Source organism: Myotis nattereri (assembly GCF_964212035.1).
Source record: "Myotis nattereri genome assembly, chromosome: 7".
NCBI lineage: Eukaryota > Metazoa > Chordata > Mammalia > Chiroptera > Vespertilionidae > Myotis > Myotis nattereri.
In genome coordinates, this window is record NC_138082.1 from 27,038,773 (window position 1) to 27,061,789 (window position 23,017).

The following is a 23,017-nucleotide window of genomic DNA, read 5'->3' on the forward strand; positions in this document are numbered from 1 at the left end:
GATTGAAATTTAGGCTAATTTGACCCATGGAAAAATATGGGTAATGTGTGCATGTGTTTTTTTTTTTTTTAATAGGTAAAACGCCCTTACTATATATTTGTAAAATAAATAAGCACCGTCTATAAAGACAAATTAACTCTTTGATAGTATGGCTACCAGAGTCAGATCACCTGGGTTCAAAGCCAGCTTCTACCACATAAACAAATAATTCAATTTCTCTATAATGTAATTAAAATGCTTATAGAATGGGATTTATAGTAGTATTAACTCATAGGGATATTGTGGGGATTAAATGAAATAATCTCCCAAAAGTAATGTATTCCATACATGGTAGCTATTATTATTACTACTAGGGGGTCAGTGCATGAATTTGTGCACCTTGAAAGGAACTGTGGGCCATGAGGCTGCAGTGGGCATAGGGGCAGGTCTCAGCCTATCCTCTGCACCCTGCCTGGCCTCTCCCACCACAGCCTCTGGTCCCCTGTCTACCGGCAGTCCTGCTCCCACTGCCACAGCTCCCACTCACTGATGGTGCCGGCCCCGATTGCACCCTCTGACAGCGCCAAGCAATTGGGACTGGCACTAGGCCCTGGCAGTAGGTGCAAGCAGCAGCTCCGGCACTGGCAGCAGATGTGAGCGGGGCCAGTGCCTGCAGCAGGTGCGAGTGCTGGGCGGGACTGCGGTGCATGGCAGCAAAGAATTTTCAGTAATCACCAGAGGCTCACCCCGATGACAGCAACTGACACCCCACCTTGGTCTGGCACCCCTGCTCACCTGCTCCACCATCTCGCAGCAGCCAATGCCCACCATGTTCTGCGCTCTGCCGTCTGCTGCTGAAGCCCACCATGTTCTGTGTGCACCCCCTGGTAGTCAGCGCACATCAAAGCTACTGGTTGTCTGGTTGTTTAGTCTATTTGCATATTAGCCTTTTGTTATATAGGATTAGAGGCCCATTGCATGAAGAAATTCATGCAATAGGCCTTCCTTCCCCTGGCTGCCGGCACCAGTTTTCCTCTGGCACCTGAGACCCAGGCCGCAGCGGAGAAGCCAAGCCTCTTCAGTCGTCAGTCATCTTTAGTCTTCAGTTGTCTTCAGTCTTCACTCCATGCCTGCATATGCAAATTAACTGCCATCTTTGTTGGGTTAATTTGCATACTCATCCTGATTGGCTTGTGGGTGTAGTGGAGTGACACCAATTTGCATGTTTCTTTTATTAGTGTAGATTATTATCTTTATTACTACTACTGCTATTATTATTACACTATTTCCATTAGAGAAGATGTAAGCCCACATCAACACAACCTCAATGAAGCTGAATGAAATGCTTTCTGGCTCTGTAATTCCATGCTGCTTCCTCTGTGTTCTCAAATACTTTAAAAGATCACAAACATTTCTATCTTTATAGCTCCACCAGGACAAACTTACAGGGGATAATCCCCAGTAGACAGGATCTAAGGCACTGCAGGAATCCAGCTTCTATAGACCTGACTGCTCAGGGACAGGGGAAATGTTCCAATCATTAATCGGATTTTTCTCCCAACTTACTTTCCGTCAACATAATATCCTCCTGGGTAGAATCCAAATTAAATGAGCTTCTGTTGGGTGCTCAGCATCCTGCATTTTCCATGGCTACTTTTTTTGTTGTCAAATGTTTTCCCCTCATGACTCAGAAAATTAGCTTATTTGGTAATTTCCTTTCTCTGTAGGTAGTGATGCTGTGAGCGATAGCTACTATGTACTGGTGGATTTAAAATTTGTGCAAAGGGAGAAAGAGTTATAGCCAGTGGTTTAATAACTCAACTATCTCTAAGGTTTAAATAAGTATATTGCTTTCCCTGGCTTGGACTTCCTAAGTATCATTTGATTGACCACTAGGTGGAGGTGACTGGTACACAGAGATAAAACCAAGAGAGTTCTAAGTTTGGGGAACTTGTAGTACTGTAGACATATAACTTTATTTAGGTTATTTTCCTAAATAAAGCTAGTCTTTAAGATTAAATATTGCTAAAGACTCTACAGAGATCAATTTTCACTTAAAAAGAAAAACATTGAAAATGGAGAGAAGAGCACTAGCCAGTTTGGCTCAGTGGATAGAGCGTTGGCCTGCAGACTGAAGGGTCCTGGGTTCCATTCCGGTCAAAGGCACATGTGCAGGTTGTGGGCTTGATCTCCAATGTGGGGAGTGCAGGTGGCAACCAATCAATGATTTTTTCTCGTCATTGATATTTCTATCTCTCTCTCCCTCTCCCTTCCTTTCTGGAATAGTAAAATACATTAAAAAAAGAAAATGGAGAGAAGGAAAAAATCTGAAGGAATATATGAGAAAGCATCAAAAAATGTAAATCATTATGCATTGGTAGTTTATTGTTTATAGGCAATTATATATAGTAATTACTGAACAAACGCCTGTTGGGAACAACTTTTTCTATTAAGTTTGTTTGGGGTTTTAGAAAGATGAGCCGATTCTGCCATATAGTCTTTAATAAAGAGAGACGCTGATAACCAAGGACAAGATAGGAAACGAGGAAGGTTACAAGAAAGAAAGGAATGAAGCACAAATGAAATAAAAAGAATACTATGAGGAAAGGAAGCAGTGACACCTTAATAGGGCCTTTAAAGCTGGGGAGGTTTTTGTTTCGGTCAGGTGATGGAAGAGGAGAGGAAAGTGTCAGAGCAAAGTCTGAACACGTACACATCTGAGAAGTGTGGGAAACGGTGGTGGTTTGGTTTGGCCAGAAGAAAGAGTATGAAGAATGCCAAGGGAGAAAAGCATGGAGATTATGTTTGGCTGTGATAGGATGTCTGGCACGCTACTATAGTAGTTCTTTACTACCACAGAGACATCCCAGTATGGTGTCTGTTTCACACACACCAAGGATGAGGGTATAAAGTTTTAAGGTATGTTTGTTTCTTATTTCCTACACTCGTGACATTGTTTTAAATGGCTTTGCTATATTAAGCTTTGCATCATCAACAACAAAAATGTTCTCTTTTTTTCAGTAAATAATTGTTATAACCTCAAAATTAATGGTCTAGGATAATGTTTACAAAGTCATTAAACCTAAGTGTTATACCTTGAAGGATCTAACTTGTGAATTCTGTCTGCCCTGTGATCCTTCATGTCCCCCTTCGATATTTCCTTAGTGTGAGGGAACTTAAAAAAGGACCATTTAATGCCTCAGTTAATTTTTCTGGACTTCTTTTTTGGAAGGTAAAATATTTAACCTGCCTCAATGTCAGCTCATGAGTAATGTTGAAAATTGGTCCATTGACCCCTCTCTCACCCTTACCTTCATTTCTTTTGTTATTATCCCTCAGATGCCTCATCATTTTCCTCCCTCTTAATTCAAATAATGCCTACAGAAATGGCAAATTATGGGTATGCTCTTGACTCTTTATAGTCACTGGAGGATAGCTGAAATACTGAATGCTGACTCAGAGAATGCAAAGGTCTACCAATTCACTGGACAGTGAATGAATATTCATCGAGAACCTGTGAGTTTCTAGTCACTTTATACAGATAATTTAGCAAAGATAAAAACAAACAGGAAACCACTGCTCTCAAGGGAGAAAATACGTACACTGGCACCTAGAAGCTTACATAAAGCAATTGAGAAACAGACAAGAGAAATGCCCAGTGTAATAAAAGCAAACTGGGTGGTCATGAAAGACTTGTCCAAAGAAGTGACTTTTATGCTTATATGAGTGCTACAAAGAAGCCAGCTAGTTATAGTTTATCAATATCATACCAAAAAAATAGAGCTATATCATAAAGCAGTACAAACATATTTTATTTAGGACAATTGCTATAGGGGAAAATACATCTCAGTATAGAAATGGCTCAATTCCAAATACAGGATGAGCAAGTGGGGATTTATAGCCAAGCAACAGGAGGGGATCAGTAGATAGAAAAGTACTAAAAGGAAACATCAGGTGTATGGGGGTTCTGGCTAAACCAACTTAATGGGATCCTTGCTGAAGACATGCCAGTGTGATCAGACATCACCAGTGGGATGGTGGAGCAAGAAGACCTGGATCGGATATAGAAGGCGATCAGATAGAGAGGGTGAAGGTTTCTGGTTAAACTTACTTAGCAAGGTTATTGCTAAGACTGGTATTTCACACTGATGGACCTACAGGAAGGTTCAGAACCCTGACTAAAGTTTGGTCAAACAAATATATTTTGTTATTTATGGAACCTAATATTTTAACACATTGACCAGTAGGGATCATGCCTGCACAACATTCCTCTGCTTGATAGACACATTACCTCCAGATATTTTCTCTACTCCCTCTAGACTTACGTAAAATATGTAATGGCAGGTGGAATCTGAGTGTAGTCAAGGAAATTCCCACAGCCCAGCTACTATTTCTGTCCTTTACAATGTCTAAAGAGAATCCCACCAGTGTAGGAGGGGAGTGATCTGAAAATATGATACTGCCTTGGCATGGAAATATCAAACTAGACATTATGATAAACATTGTGAACAAAGGGCTGTGTCTCCTTAGGAATGCTTGCTACTTTCCCAGACAGGCTTCCATGAGATGGTGTTGCTGTGGTGAATTTGCCCTGGTACAGGACTGGCCTTCAATCGATAAGCTCAGAAACTACATTTCATCAGGTATCTAGAGTATCTAAGATGTCACAATAACCAGCTCAAAAGAGATGGGCACAGGTCTTGGTCTGTTTGGGCTTCTATAACAGAATACGATACTGGGTAACTTATATACAACAGAAATTTATTTCTTACAATTCTGGAATTTGGAAGTCCTAGATCAGGGTGCCAGCACAGTTGGGTTCTGATGAGAGTTTGCTTCCAGGCTTTAAATTGTTGAAATCTCACTGTGTCCTCACACGGTGGAGGGAATAGGAAGCTCTTGGAGTCTCTTTTATTAGAGAATTAATTCATTCATGAGGGCCACATCCTTATGATCTAATCACTTCCCCAATGCCCCTGTGAATTTGGGAGGGATGCAAACATTCAGATCAAAGCAGTATATAAAATTGAATTCTACTTTGCTTGTTTCTAATGAAAATATTCATACAGAAGACATGTGTAATATTTTGGAAAATTATTAAAAGATTTATTTCCCTGGCCAGTGCGGCTTAGTTGGTTGGGCATAGTCCAGTGCACTGAAGGTTTGATTCTCCAGTCAGGGCACATGCCTGGGTTGTGAGCTCCATTCATGATAGGGGGCATGCAGGAGGCACCTGATCAATCTTTCCCTCTCACATTGATGTTTCTCTTTCTCTCTCTCCCTTTCCTTCCCCTCTCTCTACAAATCAACCAATCAATCTATCAATCAATCAATAGAAGATTTTTTGGTGGATCTGAACTTAGAAAACGAATTCATAAGAATCATATATGTAGAGGTTTCAGGCTCTACTAGCATGTGGGGTCCTGCACAACTGACATATAACAGAGGACCTCATCCTCTGGGCACTACTGGGAGTGGGATCATGTTTTGCTCTGAGTCTCTGAGCTGGAAAGCTCCCCCCTGGATTTTCTTCCTTTACATATGTTAATATCTTTGATCTGCTTTCAATTCAGTCTTTTTGACTAGAAAGTACATACTCCTTTTTTGTATCTCTTCTCTGAGTCATTCTGGGGTGATTTTATAATACTCAGAAGGCAATCTTACTTCCTTAATTTCTCCATTCTGGAAGGATGCTTTCTGTTTCCTTGGGGTGCACACTGTAGCTCTATGAAAATAACAATTGCATTTTCTATGAGATATCCAGGAAAACAGGAAATTAATTTAGGGATTTTTTTCCAGCTATCTATTGCTGTGTAATAAACCAGCCCCAGATGCTATGGTTTTAAAACAGCAACAATTTATTATTTCTTATCATTCTGTGAGTTGACTTGTCTTGTATGGGTGGCTCTTCCAATCTGTGTGACATTGGTTGAGGTCTGTTATTTGGCTGCATTCAGCTGGTAGTTGGATTAGTTGGAAGTTCCAAGAAGTCTTCACTTATGTGTCTGGGCTGCCTTTAACCACCATATGGCCTCTTCAGATGACTAAGTTGAGCTTCATCATAGGATGTTGGTCTAAGAGATCTTAGCAATTGGCTTTGAAGATAAAAGGAGTGAAAGCTGTCAGTTCTCTTAAATATAAGACTCAGTATCACTTATGCCACATTCTATTGGTCAAGGCCATCCCTGATTTGAGGAGAGCAAGATAGACTCTATCTATTGAGAGTTAGCATGCATACCAGGAAGGAAGAATTTGAGGGTGGCTTTCTTCAAAGACTGTCTATCACAATTTGGCTCCTAGCCACAATATTTCCAACAAGCACAATACTGTCACCCTTTGTGGACATGTGTCTTTGCATTATAACATCAGCTTAACATCTGGTATTTCATCATCTAAATCATGCTCATGTGCCACAAGGCTTCTGTGGCAAAGGTGTTTGAACTAAAAGTACAATTTACCTGCTCTGAAAATCTGACATAGACTAGAGGGTCAGGAACAGGGAAACTGCAATGTACAGTTCAAAGTGGGGGCTGGAGATCAGGGAGGCACATAGAAGTCACCAGCTCATTTGCGCACCTGTACCCAGTTCTGCCTATTGCAAGGACAGAGAATATTTACTGATGAAGGCTCAGTTCTGCTCCCTAGTTTTGATTCTTTGTGGCTCTTGGCTTTGCTCTCTGAGATCTTAGATCTGCTCTCCAAGCTATCCTTTCTTGGCCATAAGAAATGACCTGTATCTGAGCTGAATCTGAGGATTTTTCTGAGTTCTTTTCCAGCCCTTGAAAGGGCCCCAAAGGCTTTTTAAAAATTTAAATTTGAACCTTCTCTGCCCCTTTTAGTCAAAGTTGCCAAAGCCCTTTTATAATTTTTGTGGTTTTCCTGTGAGTCAAATTATACTCTGTTTCTCATTAGACAAAAGACAGAAACAGAAATTATGTTGAGTCAGGCCTGTCTCTTAGGATTGTGGTCAGGGTGTTGGGGAACATTTGTTAGCTTCTTTAAAGTCAGAGTTCTCAATAAGGTCTCTCACAGCCACACCCTTAGCTTGATTATTTCTCCAAGGTTACATTTTACTGGCGGAGCTCTGGATCTGACCCCTGTCACGTGGCTATTTTTCACTTTGAACACCTCGAGCTGCTCAGAGAAGGCTTCATGGCAAGTCCTGTGTTGAAACGATTTCCTTTCATTTTTGCTTGAGAACTGAATAGCTGCTCCCTTAATCCCCCTTTCTATCTTGCAATCCTTTATCATGCACGGCTCAAACAAGCCAGCGAACACACTCACATTCTTCCAGAACCCTCCTTAGTTGGGTCCACAATTTCATTGGGTACATTTTACAGTCTCTACAGTACACAGATAATTGTCTTGCCTTTTTTTTTTTTTTCCTTAATGAAGTATGACATAGCTCTCCTTCTGATCATAGCAATTTCCTCATCAAATTTCTGCCTCCAAGCAGTGCCCTTACTGTCTTTCAGGCTTCTGCCACTGCCCAGTCCCAAAGTCAAAGCACAAGTTTTAGATTTTTTTTATGGGAGCACCGACCTGCCACGACCAGTTTCAGATGGGTATACACGAATGACAAACTACCTCCAAATTTAGAGACACGAAATCAATGATCATATTCGTTCATAATTCTGTGGGTTAAGAATTTAGTACAGTATGGTGGGGATGACATGTCACTGATCAAAAGTGTCTGCTCGGTCACCTGAGAGTCCCAGGCAGCTGGAGAGTGACTGTTTCAACTTAACTGGGGTCATATTCTGCAGTTTCATTTTCATGATTGACTGAGGTGTGACTTTTTAAAATATATTTTTATTGATTTCAGAGAGGGAGAGATAGAAATATCAGTGATGAGAGAGAATCATCAATCGGCTGCCTCCTGCACGCCCCACACTGGGGATCGAGCCTGCATCCCAGGAATGTGCCCTGACCAGGAATCAAACCTTGACCTCCTGGTTCATAGTTCGACACTCAACCATCGGGCCACGCCAGCCAGGTGACTGAGGGTTTTCTTTCTTTCTTTGTTTTGTTTTTGTTGTTCTTTTCCATGGTTATCTGGGGCTTCCTCACAGCTTGGTGATCTCAGAGTAGGCAGACTTCTTTCATGGTGCCTGGCTTCCTTTGGGGGAAGGTGAAAGCTGCCAAACTGAAGGGAGAAGAAATAGACTCTACCACTGGAGGGATGGAAAAGTATGCATGCGCAGAGAGGGGAAGAATGGATGGAGCTTGCAGAAGACTATCAACCACAGATTTTTCTGTTTTAGGATTGTTCAAACATTCCTCATCATAACCTGCAATAAGAGATATGCGAGACCTAGAAATATCTCTCTACTTGTAAATTAATATTATTTCAAGAAACAACATTTACCCTTATCACATGAAATGCACTCATATTCTCTAACCTATTTTAATTCATTTTTTCAAAATGTTGGTTATAAAACTCAAAATTTATTTTATAACTATTGAGATGAGTAATTCAAAACACAGTGGTTCTAATTAAAGTTTCTTACTGTCTATATGATAAAAGTGAATATCAGTAAAAGTATACTCCATAATAATTTGCCAAATTTTACAGCTTGACTGAGGCAAAGATGAGATAATCATGTTTTCTAGCTCAGGCCAAGACTTTATCAGTCCCACTGGACTTTAAAACCACATTGTTAAGCACATTTCATGTCTTACCTTGTTTCCACCCAGACTTTGATGTGGGTTCTCTGTTTATATTGTCACTAGGTTCAGGACATAAACAAAAGTCCTACAACTGCAAACCCAATTATCACACTTTCTTGTTCCTTCTGTAATAGGCTAAGGGCATCTGCAAGTTCCATCCTTTTACAAACACTTTCATTTAAAAAAAGAAAAAGAAACTATTTTGCAGATGGCATTGTGGGACTTGTGACTGTGAAAAGGAAAACATCCCTGAGACCCTTGGAATCATGAGTTGTGAAACAAGAGTTATTGTGAGCACAATTCTGCTGAAGAGTGGGAAACGTGTCTCTCACTTTCCGGAATCAGCCAGTTCTAGTATCCAACAGTGTGGACCTTACTTCTCTCCATTGGACTCTATTTCCTGATTTGAATGATCTCTTTTAATATACCTTTATAATTAGAGCTAAAAGCTGTGCTTCCATCATCATTGCGTGGGCAGAGAAGACCTTTTAAAATAATACTTTATGCCATATAATGAGATCAAAATAATGTAACCACAGCCTTTTTCCTTTGTTTTTAAAGATATAAAGGACTGGGGAGTTGGGAGGAAGGGTGAAAAGGTGAAGGGATTAATCAAAAAACAAACAAACTCATAGACGCAGACAACAATATGGTGATCACTGTGTTTTGTCTCTTATCACTTCTTGGCTCAAGAACATCCACAGATACAATAGTCTAGTTTTGAATTACACTTTTTTAAAATCCTCACCTGAGGATATATTTTAATTGATTTTAGAGAGAGAGAAAAGGGGGAGGGAGAGAGAGAGAGAGAAATGTTTGAGAGGGAACATTGATTGACTGGCTGACTAGTTGCCTCTCTTAGGCACCATGACTAGGGAGCAAACCTGAAACCTAGGTATGTGCCTTGGCCTGGAAATGAACCCACAAATTTTTGGTGCAGGTGACAACATTCAATCAATTGAATTACACCTGCCAGGGCTACACTTTTTTAAAATAAGGAAAATTTTATTTCAGAAGGCTTGGTTGACAAGGAACATAGTAGCTTTCCAAAATTAACTGTGAAAAACAGATCATCTGGGCCTGACTGAAAGCCATGCCTAACCTTTGTTCCCAGATATCGCCTTCAAAAATGTCACTTTCTGCTTATTCAATGTTACTGTCATTCTATTAATTTAAGCATTAAAATTCGTGTTCTGGAGCTGAAGGGGAATTATTGCTTCTATCTTCGGGCTTATTAGAAATAATTTAAAATTCATTCAATAGCAATAAAAATAACCTTTACTTATGGTTGAATGTTAAAATTTGCATATTAGTAGCATATATATATATATATATATATATAATCTCAAGACTATTTTAAGTACCTTATAAAGAAACAGCTTTCTAAACATGAATTTTTCTTTAATTAATTCCTAGAGTGAGGGTTAAGTACAATTAATTTTGTGACAATGTTGCTTAAAATTTCATACTTTGCCTTATATGCATAATTTTTAAAATAGCATATATTTTTAAATACTTGAAATAAAAATTTTTTGCTCCCTAAATTATTTACTTGGTATTTGGACTAAGGTAAAACCAGATGATAAATGGCAAGTAGAGAGAAAAATCAGATCATTAGAAAAATAAATATTTTCCTCCTCTGATTTTTCACAAATGATCACTTGTCACTCACTCAGCTTTACAGGGTCTTTACATAAGGCTTAAAATCATGATATTGTAAGGGAGATATGGAATAGGAAGCAGATGATGTCTGGGAAAAATTTTTCCCAATATTAAAGGAATGAATCTGTTTATTCATCCCAATCATCTATAATTGACTTACATTTCACTCTCTATATAATCCTAAACAATCTCATTTCAAATTTGGAACAATTCAGAAGAATAGGACTAGGAAACAAAATGTGCTTGAATTATGAGTGCCTGCATTAGGTTCTTGTTAGCACCCAGGGAAAGGGAGAGGGAAGAAGTTTGCCTATGTGATGAAGCATTGCTGGGGTCCAACCCCAGCAGGTCCAGGGGTCCCCAAAGGTGTGGACGGAGTCGGCGAGGAAGGAATGACACAGAGGCAGCATTCAGCTGATCAGCAGCCTAGCCAGGATCTCTGGCCAAGTTCTGGTCAGGATCTCCAGCCAGGTTCTGTGTCCATGTTCTCTTGCTAGGTTCTCCAGCCAGGTTCTGTCCAGGTTCTCCAGCCAGGTTCAGTCACCAGGTTCTAGTCAGGTTCTCTTGCCATGTTCTAGCCAGGTTCTGTAGCCAGGTTCTGTCTCTAGGTTCTTCAGCCAGGTTCTCTCGCTAGGTTCTGTCTCTAGGTTCTGTTGCCAGTTTCTGTCCAGGATCTTTTGCCATGTTCTCTCCAGCGAAGTTCTTCTGTCTCTAGGTTCTGTGTAGGTTCTGTCTTCTAAGTTCTGTCTTCTAAGTTCTGTGTCTTGCTGTCTTATTACATCTGTATTTATACCAGTTGATTCAATCCTATCAATCTCTATTACAAAGGTTAGGGCGTTTCTTATCTCCATTCCAGGGAGTAAAGATTATGTACTTAAGCATGATTGTTCATAGTTAAAGCGATTAATTACCCGCCTGGCACTTAGTTGAGGGGTTTTATTCCCTCCCTAACTTCAGGGGAAAATCCCTACCTGGGGAAACAACCTTTCTCAGAGAGGAGACCTTGGTTAAAACACATAGTGCCAAGAAGGTGAGCAAACATATTAAGAACAGTATGCCATATATGCCAGGTCCCTTGAAACAGCAAGCATGGACGGGCTCCCGGCAAAGCATTTCCTGCATGATTGGCTGGAGAATTGTTTCAGCTGGTGGGCAGCAGAATAGAGAGAAGTGAGGAGTCAATATGCTAAAGCAAATGAGACCAGCAAATGAAAACAACCAGAAAAAGAGTCGGAATCCAATGGCAAATGCCTTGGCACAATTCAGAGGCTGCAGAGTCAACTGGAGAAGAACCATAGTAACAGGTGGTGTATAGTGAGGGTGCTCCTGGGTGAGTACCTAGGAAGAGCATCTCTGTATTCAGCTGCAATGTGCTCTCTGTAACATGGTTTCAGGGGGCGAGGAGGTGTAGGGCAGGAACAGGGAGAAATTTAATGTAAAGACTGGGAAAGAGTTGTATTAATTCTTAAAATAACAAAGCAAGTTAAAGTACTTCAATTCCAGAGGAAGAAATTAAAGTGATTGCTTGTTACTCAGCTTTACAGGGTCTTTACGGAAGGCTCAATAAATACACAGTAATTTAAGTCAACTTGAGCTTCCTTAATAAACTACCAAAGACTGGGTGGCTTAAACAACAGAGATTTATTTTCTCAGTTTTTGAGGCCAGAAGTCTAAGATCAAGGTGACAACATGGTTGGTTTGTGGTTAGAACTCTCTTCCTGGCTTGTAGATGGCTGTCTCTTTGCTATGTTCTCACTTGGTGAGAGAATGAGAGAGTAAGCAAACTCTTTGGTGTCTCTTCTCATAAGGGCTCTAATCCCATCCATTATGAGAACTGAACCCTTATGATCCCATCTAAATCTAATTATCCCCTACATACCCCATCCCCAAGAACCATAACATTGGGAGCTAGGACTTCAACATGAATTTGGGGGAACACAATTCAATCCATAGCAATTGTCAGTTTTGATTATCTCAGAGTTACATATTATATTTTATTCCCCTTAGATAATATCTGTACTTGGTTGGGCATTGACATTATCCTCACAGTACAAATGTATTCTCTAAATTACTTTCTAATGAATAATTGTTCTACCTTAATTTTAACTACATTGTGATCTAGAAAAGAACCTTCTATTTTTTCCAATCATTTTATAAGTAAGAAGGGTCTTTACTTCATTTTTTCTGTTTCTTTTGGCAAAAAAGGTGAATGTAAATTGCTGACATTTTGACTGTAACCCAAGCATTGGTCTTGCTCATTCCAAAGGCCACCTTCTAGTCTATGTAGGGTTATTTATGAGGAGGCTGTTTTCCTGAGTATCATGTGATTCCTAGCTCTACCATTGACCCCCTCACTGCCTGGGACTCTGGACTATGACCTCTCCCTAATGTAGTTCTGTTACCTAGGCTTGGGCTCAGTAGATGTTTAAATTCTGTTTGTCCCCTTATTTGTCTCCATGCAACTGCTCACGTCTAAGTTGGAATGTCTGAGTTTAGTGAAGGGTCAAAGAAAACAAAAGTGAATTGTAATTTAGGAGGGAGATAAATGAAAATGTTATTCTAAGTTTAATTATTCCCATGTAATGAAGTTATCCATCACATGGATACTTCCATTCATAAATCACCTCACTATTCAGACTCCCTTCCTCTGTGGTTTCCCCCAATCCCAAACTTTTCAATCTCTGGAACCCAGTAGTCAAAGGCAAATATTTTTTCAGAGCACAAATTACTCAGTTTAGGGTAAGAGAGAGAAAAGAGCAGGAAACAAGCTTCAGAAGAATAGTCTGGGTGGGCATTTGTTCTTCTCAGTCCTGATTCTTTCAAAGTCCTTCCAGAACTAAGTCAACCCTGCTCAAGGATGTATAACTTTACTTGTGGGTTCAGATTTTTGTACATAATCTGATGACTTATTTCAATTGTGAAAATCAAAACATACAATGATTTCCAAAAATAATAATTTAAACCAGTATGACCCTCCTAAAGAATTATTTGAGTATTTTTCACCCAATTATGTCTCTAGGTTTTTCCCTTTTGGCACCAAAAGACTCCACTGCTATACCCCCTGGAAAATGTCATCTAGTTTTGGGGTTTTTTTTTCTATTATGAGTTAAAGAAAATGTCTAGATACATTAAGAACCTTCAGTTCAAAAAATTTTTTGGTTGTAGTCAGTAAAATAAACATCATGGACACAATGGAGCAGAATATTTGAAAGCAGGTATGTTCTAGAAAAGTGAGAGACATATACACTTTTAGAATATTTGATTGGTTACCTTTATCTGAAGACATGACTGATGTGTAAAGCAGCTGCCTAACTAATCTTTTCTTCTCCTTCAGTAAGTTTTAGAAAAGTTCCCATGTCTTAAGCATGCTAGTCAATAAAAACAAAGGCGATTTCAGGTGTTTCCTGATTTGTGCTTTGAGACCTTCCTCCCTTAAGGCTGCAATTATAGAGAAAGAAGCCTGTTATTTTCTTATAGTTTTACACTTAGAAACTCTACTGTCACCTTACATTATATGCTACCATTTACCACAAACAACTACATCCTGCTACATTGCATAATAATGATGATCACTGTAATCATATATCAACACAATGAGATAATGAGATGATAACAAGACTCCAGTACCTTCCCTGTGTGCTAAACAATTAATTTCAGTCACAGACATGTTCAGCCAGCCCGTTCCACCCCACTGTATGGTGTCAGAAGTTTATGTTCCATCACAAAGACAAGGGGGGTGCAGGGGATTCCAGCAGGCTGTGGGATGGACTGGTCCCCATATCTGTGAACTTCCAAAAATTATTCCTGAAACTTACATGTCTCCTCTGGATTATTCTCTGGCAAAACTCTTGATGGGGTTTTTATGTGTCCAGACATATCTAATAAATTCATTCCAAGATAGCATTTGGGATATCATAAGAAGTCTTATGAACAAACACAGACAAATACACCATAATCAACAATACCTGAAGATTTGGAGATTAACTTGTCTAGACTCATAAGGTTTTCACATCAATTTCCCCTGAAGTATCAGACCCATCGCTATAGAAGTTATTTGTCTGAACCAAGGCAGCGATTAAGTCTAGCATGCTGAAACATTTTTATCCTAAATGAAAGCAAGATGTGATTATGTGCAATAGCCACATCATTAAAAGGACTCAGTCCCCATAATTTTTTGACTATTTGTGCTAACAGAAACTCTATTTTTTTTTTCTGTGAGTTTCTCCCTTAATTCTTCAAGATGAATTTTTATGACATTTGTGATTGTTTTTATCCAAGTGTTTCATCTGAAGGTTTCTATTTAGAAATTCTGAGACAGAGGGACAAGTAGTCCTGGTTACAATGCATTTAGCAGTGCAGGATTATTAATATGAGTTTGAAGATAAATATTACGATTATTCCATTACCAGTTTTTTTTTTCCCTAACTGTGGGATATATTGGACTTTTGCTTGATTTTTTAAAAAGATATATATTTTTTATTGATTTCAGAGAAGAAAGGAGAGGGAGAGAGAGATAGAAATATCAATGATGAGCTGCCTTCTACACCGTCCCTACTGGGGATCGAGCCCTCAACCCAGTTTATGTGCCTTGACTGGGAATCGAACCGTGACCTCCTGGTTCATAGGTCAAGGCTCAGCCCCTGAGCCACACCAGCTAAGTCTCAAGCTAGGAATGAAGAAGACTACCCCTCCAATCCCAAGTGTGTAATAGCAAGCACAAGTGCAAATTACTTTTGAAAACTTTCCCGTTGTATTCATGGATTTTATCCCCCCCCCCCTTTTTTTTTAGTTTCAGCCAAACCGAGACCCAACAGTGACGAGTATTCCAAGAAGATTCCTCCTCCAAAACCAAAACGGAATCCGAACACCCAGCTCAGCACGTCTTTTGATGAAACGTACATGAAAAAGCACGCGCCCCGGAGGACCTCTCTCACGCGGGACGCCTCCCTCTCCCAGATGAGCAGCCCCGCAGGGGACCCCGAGGACGAGGAGCCCGTGTACATCGAGATGGTGGGGAACATCCTCCGAGACTTCAGGAAAGAGGATGACGACCAGAGCGAGGCTGTCTACGAGGAAATGAAATACCCCATTTTTGACGACTTGGGCCCAGACTCCAGATGTGACCTTGACCATCACAGTTGTTCTTCGCAGTGTGCTACTCCCACCGTGCCTGACTTGGACTTCGCCAAGTCCTCAGTGCCATGCACTCCAAAGGGTTTGCTTTGTGACATCCCCCCGCCCTTCCCCAACCTGCTTTCCCATAGACCCCCCCTGCTGGTGTTCCCACCTGCCCCCGTGCAGTGCTCCCCCAATTCTGACGAGTCTCCGCTCACCCCGCTGGAGGTCACCAAGCTCCCGGTGCTGGAAAACGTGTCTTACATGAAACAGGCCGGAGCGTCTCCATCCTCGCTGCCCCCCCACGCCTCCAGCCACCCTAAACTGGACAAGGACCAGAGCGGGGCCCTGGGACCTGCCGCTGCCACCGTGCTCTCCTCGTCCCCTCCCCCGCCGTCCACTTTGTACCGAACGCAGTCCCCCCACGGCTACCCGAAAAGTCACTCGGCCTCCCCGTCCCCTGTGAGCATGGGGAGGTCCCTCACCCCCCTCAGCCTCAAAAGGCCTCCCCCCTACGACGCCCTGCATTCTGGCAGCCTCTCCAGGAGCTCTCCATCAGTGCCTCATTCGACCCCCAGGCCAGTGTCACAGGATGGGAACAAGATGGTCAACGCCTCCGTCAGCACCTACGGGGCGGCTTCCAGCGGCTCCCGCTCCAGGACGCCCACGAGTCCTTTGGAAGAACTAACCAGCCTCTTTACCTCGGGGCGAAGCCTGCTGAGGAAGTCGTCCAGCGGCCGCAAGTCGAAGGAACCCGCAGAGAGTAAGTAGTGCAGATCCGGTGCTAGTCTAAGGGTCAGTGTGTGGCTTAAAATTACACGAAGCTCTTAGGCACACATCACGCACAGAGGTAGCACCTGCTCGCCAGTCCTTTTAGTTGAAATCTCAAAACGTGTTGGTGGGACAGAAAATAGTGTGCTCTAGAACCCAAAGGGAAAATCTGCACAATATAACCTATTCATTTAAAATGATGATTTTTTTTTTTTTTTTTTTTTTTTTATGAAATGGAAAGTCTCAATTCTTACAGTGGCTCTGGAAAGTCTAAAGAAAACAGACACTGAAATGTTTAGGTAGCTATCTTGAGGTGGAGGGAGAAGTTATACATTCAAACATGGAATTGATAAATGTTAAATTTATCCTATATTAAAAGCCTGCTTGAGCTAATCTGTGTTAGCAAACATTTGCTGGCAAGATAGCAGTTCAGATGGAACTTAGTACCTTTTTAACATAATGAATGATTCTGTCTGCATACTTTATGTTGTTATAGTCTGACCTTCATGCTAAACCAGTGGTTCTCAACCTGTGGGTCGCGACCCCTTTGGGGATCAAACGACCCTTTCACGGGGGTTGCCTAAGACCGTTGGAAAAACATGTATAATACATATTGTTTTTGTGATTAATCACTATGCTTTACTTATGTTCAATTTGTAACAATGAAATTGGGGGTCACCACAACATGAGAAACTGTATTAAAGGGTCGCGGCATCAGGAAGGTTGAGAACCACTGCCGGTTGTTTCCCTTTTAAAGGCAGGCTAATTAGCACCTTATTTCTCTGGTTCTCTTCCTGGATCCATGCATATATAAATCAGGGAAAAATCACTAAAGGGTAAATAGGTAGGGAACATTATATTTACCACTGAATTTCAAAGACCCGGAAATGTCTGTATCTGAATGTCTAATCCTTTTGTGAACCTGAAATTACTCCATAAGTTCAGAGTAAAGTCAAAACAGACACAGTTTTCCCAATGTCCATTTCATTAAAAATGCACTGCTTTCCTGAATTTAAAAATGCCTTAGGCGACTATGTTGATAATTTACCATTTATACCTCAAATGATCCCAGCACAGGATTTTGTTATTTATCTATTCATGTAGACTGAGGACCTTCCTTAAAGAAAAAGAAATCCTTAATAATGTTGATGATGAAGATGATGATGATACTCCTTAGATAATTAATATTCGTTGGTACTTATAAACCACTTATTTTGTCTATTTTTTTCTTTACCCGGAGATATTTATGAAAGTGTTAGCAGCTTAAATAATCCCCTGCCCCAACCCTCAAAACCCATTTCATTTACCTGACTAAAGGCAACAATTCGTATTATGTTAGACATGTCTGGTATTAGATACACAATTACATGTGTACATCCAATTATTTTAAAAATTATTTTAAAAATTGAATTAAAAATTAGGAACAACCCATTTCTAGAAGAGTGGTTCTCAGCTGGGGCAGTTTTGCCCTCAGGGCCATTTGGCAATGTCTGGAGAACTTTTTTGGTTGTCAGAACTGGGGATGCTACTGAAATCCTGTGGGTAGAAGCCAGGTATGCTGCTTAATGGCCTACAGTGCACAGGACAAACACACACACACACACACACACACACACACACACACACACACACACACTCACACACCACACCATGGCACATACAGTTATCTGGTCCACTAGGACAATAGTCAATAGTGTCAGGTTTGGGAAACCATGATCTATATTTATTAAAGTTTCTTATAGATGATTAACTTGGTTTAAACACAGATCATGTAAGGTTTTTGGAATAAGGTGGAGAGAAAAAATAAAGAAAACAATTTTACTTTCAAATATGTAATAGTGACATTAATAGAAGTTTCATCCTAAAATTGGTGAAATTATTGAATTTTCTCCTTACCTACCAGCTTCTTTGCAAGATTCTTCATAGCTCCAGCTGGCAGCTACACCAATTAGCTAGAAAAAGTATATGTAAAAGAAGTGATTAACTAATGGAGTTATTTCAAGAAAAATCCATCTGTTAGAATCAGTCTGTGTGTTGTATGTCACAGACTTCTCCAGTTGACTCCAAAATGAGCTTTGTATGCTTCTAAAACAAAGCTTGCACGTGGAAAAATGATCCAGGCCCTTTATAGCTTTTAGGGATTCGAGGATTGAATTTCTTCCCATGTGCTGCTAAGCATGTGTGGGTGGGCTCTTCAGAGAAAGGGCATGCCCTGGGTTATTTTTAACTTCAATTTCACATAAATGGAAGGGAGGAAAAATGCTGATAACACAAGTGTATAATCTAATGATATTTACTTTTGACTCTGGAAGATAAAAAGAAAGACTATCAGAGGCTAACAAAATCATAGGGGCTCCCAGATTCCCTCTGTAATCCAAAAAGTAGATCCAAAATTGATGATAATTGAGAGTTAACCTATAATTACTGTTACAGTATGCCCAGTGATACAACTCTCCTCTTCACCTTTGCCAGATAGGATTTGTAGACGCCTGCTAACACCATAGGGACGGAATAAATGATATGAAGCAGCATAACATTCATGACTCCTGAGTCTCAAGTGGTATTTTTTTTTTTTTTTTTTTTTTTTTTACATTTCAGGAATAAGAGTTAGACTGGTATGTCTATTCTCTATACCTCTCTGGCTTTACTGGAAATGTCAATTTTGATAATTTTCTAGTATCCAATTTAAAGTACATTTACTCCTTTTTTAATTTTTAAAAATCTATGTCAAATAAAATTTGTGGTTTCAACTCTTATTTTTAATAAACTGTGAAAGACAAAGCTAATTTAATAATTTCATATCTTAAAAGCTTACAATTCTTAACGGGTATAGGGCAAAAGGAAGAAATAAAATGAGACAATGTGGGGAGATTATGAATCAAGTTCATTTCACTTTACAATTTTCTACATACAGCCTTCACATTAATTGTTCTCAGAAGCATTTTTTCCAAGTTGATAGGACATTGTAATGTTCTTTAACTATATAGGAGGATATTTGATAGTCTTGCTAATTATAACAATTTTGATTTGAATTGGTTATTAATATTTTTTAAATTTTTGCAGAGAGATGAAGGATATGAGGCATGTAAGAAGTGATTAACTTGCATTTTATTGCTGTGAATTTTTTTTGTGTATACACGAAAAGTAGGTGAAGTATAAATATGATTTAAAGTGAATTTGGAGGCTCAAATGATAATTTTCTACCTATTATTTTTTTAATCTTCACCTGATGACATGTTATTATTTATTTTAGAGAGAGAGGAAGTTAGATGGACAGATAGAGAAACATCCATCAATTGCCTCCCGTATGAGCCCTGACTGGGGATTGAACCCACAACCTGGGTATGTGCCTGACTGGGAATCAAACCTGTAACCTTTTTGTTTTGGGGACAATGCTCCAAGGAACTAAGCCACACCAGCCAGGGTTCTACCTGTAATTTTTATCTTTCTTTTGCATGGTTTTATTTTATATATCCTTGTATTCGAATTTTTAGAACACCTAGGTCATGAATAGAGCTAAAGAAGGTGTAAAGAAAAGAAATGACGTAGGCCCATTCATCTGGTATTGTTATGAATAAAAAGTAAAAATGGTGGGCTGGCATTGCCAGAGAGCTTCCTCATACTCAACAATAGTTCACATTAATGGAGATACAGACTTTTCTACTGTTTAGTTTCATTTTTCAGCCTTTTAAAAATTCTCTTATTTACGAAATATCAACTTTCCAAGAACTGATCTGTCCTGGGAAACACAGAGTGAATGCTATTTTATTTTAGGAGAACCTACATATTTTGTTAAGCTTATTTAAAATATTCTTTTAAAACAAAATCAGCAAACAAAATAATTAAGGAATTTATCTGTCCTCCTTTTCAGTCCTGTGAAACTAGGGGCTGACAAAGAGTGGGGAGGGAAAAGCAGATGTAGTTCTCCCTCAATATCTCAGAGGGCCCTCCCTCAGATACCAAAAGGACACTCAAGTCCCTTACGTAGTAATGATGCAGTAGTTACCTATAACCTATGAACACCCTCCCTCATGCTTTAAATAGTCTCCAAATCCATGGAAGGGCAAAAATACATTTACAGTTGTTTCTATGGAAAATAATATAATAATTAGTAAGTAATGACACAAGAATACACTTTATGTTTTGCTACTCACAACTGTAAACCTACTTTTGCTGGACCCTGTGCAACATAAACGCTATGTAAATAGTTGCTATACTGTAATTTTTAGGGAATAATGACAAGAAAAAAAGGGTGTACATGTGTAGCACAGACACGGCCATTGTAGACTTAAATACGTAGTAAACATGAGCCCCATATTCTTTTGAACATGTGGATGGGGGATCCATGGACACAGAGGGCCAACTGTACAGAGAAACCAAAGAGAAAGGTGGAGAATAGAGCCCACAACTCGGTATTTCTCATTTGCTCCGGACAGTGGGTGAGCCCTCAGCCTGTGACTGCCCACTGAGAAGCATGTTGGCTTTGGGCAGAACTTCTATGTGTATGGCAACTTGGAGCTACACGGTCAGCGATGGGGGCTGGATCTTGAACCTCTGGAGTGCTGGGATTCTTTACAGGCCTTTGGGACTTGAGCTACACCCAGAACCCCTGAAGATATCTCAGAGGATATCATGAGGAGGAGGATTCCAGAAGGCCTGACAAGACCCAGGCCTATAGGACCTGTGAAACATCACCTTTGTCAGGCCCTCTCCTTATGTTTGCTGGTTGCCTCCCTCAAGGCTCCTTCCAGCACTCAGAAAGAAAATGGAGCCAAAAACTCCAAAAGAAGCCCCTTTTGAGTATTGCCTCTTTTCTCAGATTTGTGTTCATGTGTAGTTGATAGACTCAAGCACTTACCCTTAAAATTAAAAAAAACAACAAACCCACACACTACACAAACAGTTCTGCAAAAACACCCTGGCTTATTTAAATATTAATATTTTTAAAGCTAAATAAATTCATTTCAGAATGGCGGGGTTAACTAGAGTATGTGCAAAATCACTTGATTTTGAAAATACATCTGACTCCTTGGTTAATTGGGACCATGACATTGTCTGTTTCCCCCCATTCAGTTCCTCCCAGGATTGAAATATAGAATCACTGAAGAAGACATAATTTCATAAATAATTGCTCACCTTTCTGGGGGGAGACTGCAGCTGCCTTTGATTGATGCGGGCAGACGTGTTTATCCCTTGTGTTTACATTCTCTGGCTGCTGAATCTGTAAGTGCAATTGCTTGTCAGCAATTTAATCAGCAATTCTTTCCATTAAGAAGAAGCCTCTCTATTTCAGATTTATAAAATGCAGAAGCATTTTCAATTCAGAAATAAAGCAATAGCAATCTATATTTTTAAATCAAGATTCCCTCAGTTTAATTTTGCATACATGAAATATAGTAGGACAGATTTCTCTTCCTCCTATTGAATACCTCAAACAGAAAATTCAATTTCTGATTTGTATTTAATATCATGTGTCTCCCACACTTTTACACCTATAATTAAATATTAGCTATAAGTAGGGTATCTATTGTCCATATCTCCCCCATCCCATGTTTACCCTACATTCTGACTAGTATGATGTAGGAGGCTAGGACAGAGGCTGATGTCACAAGAGGTGGCTTTCATCTTAGCTCAACCACTAAAAAGCTTTGAGACTTTAGTTTAGTCAGTTCATCTCTTCATGCCTCATTTTTCTCACCTTTCAAATGAAAAATATTTGATGCTAAAACTGTGAGTCTCTTCTGGTTGTTTTTGATGCATCTGGATGCATCTGGATGACCTCTAGATCCCCAAATAAATGACCCTGACCTGCCTCTCAAGCTTTTTAACTGATGTTCTCTTTTGTTGAAAGAACTTCCCAATAACTCTATAAAAAAAATATAATTCTTGGACCCCTGCTGAGTCTACCTACTGTTTTATAGAGTTTTTTAATGCTATTGTCTACAAATAAATAATCTCTCCTTTCAAATTCTGGGAGGGCTTTGTACTAAGGGTATGTGTCTCAAAAAGTTTGTTCTGTCTTATTCACCATTAAGACAAATGACCAGGGAGGACAAAAGCATACCTTTTTTATTATTTTATTTCATGTAACATATGGCCCAATATAAGGTTTCTTAAAGTTGATATATGATAAGTATTTATTGAACTTATTGATTTAATAGGCAAAATGACTTTTGAGGGCTATTGAATTTGAGGAAATAAAAGCCTATGTGATATGTTTGACAATTAAATAAAAAAAAAAAAGATCAGATTCTATGAGTTAGAAAATTCTACACTGAAATCAATATAGTTATTTAGCCAAAAAGGAACTATGCTGAATGCTAAATTCATTGCTTGTGATCTGAAGTGTCCTGTTTAAAAGAATGCTCATTCTATCCTAGGCAGACTTATTAGGGGAAAGATATAAAGGATATAGCCATAAGACATTTAAATGTAGACCATTTTGCAGGTGTCCAATCGTCTCAGTTTCTGTAAAAGTGATTAAGCTATGAAAATGGATCATTTCTCAATGTTTGAAGAATAAAAGACGCATTTTAAAAAGAAAATAATAGAGCCCAGCTGGTGTTGCTCAGTGGTTGAGCATCGAGCTAGGAAACAGGAGGTCATGGTTTGATTCTCAGTCAGGGCACAAGCCAGGGTTGTAGGTTCAATCCCCAGTAGGGGGTGTGCAGGAGGCAGCTGATCAAAGATTCTCTCTCATCACTGATGTTTCTATCTCTCCCTTTCCTTTCCTCTCTGAAATCAATAAAAATGTATTTAAAAAAAGAAAATAATAGAAACCAACATTTTAAGGAAGGAATTTCAATCTGAGTGACATTAT

At 39.6% G+C, this 23,017-nt stretch overlaps 1 protein-coding gene across 1 annotated transcript in view; it reads left to right on the plus strand.

Annotated features, from left to right (window-relative positions):
- NYAP2 (neuronal tyrosine-phosphorylated phosphoinositide-3-kinase adaptor 2) overlaps positions 1 to 23,017 on the plus strand; it is a gene marked incomplete at its 3' end in the record, with an annotated part of 213,149 nt that overhangs the window by 122,821 nt on the left and 67,311 nt on the right. The window contains exon 5 of the mRNA XM_081095287.1: positions 15,101 to 16,189. Coding sequence (XP_080951413.1) covers positions 15,101 to 16,189 — 1,089 coding nt within the window. The remainder of the gene's footprint in view (positions 1 to 15,100; positions 16,190 to 23,017) is intronic.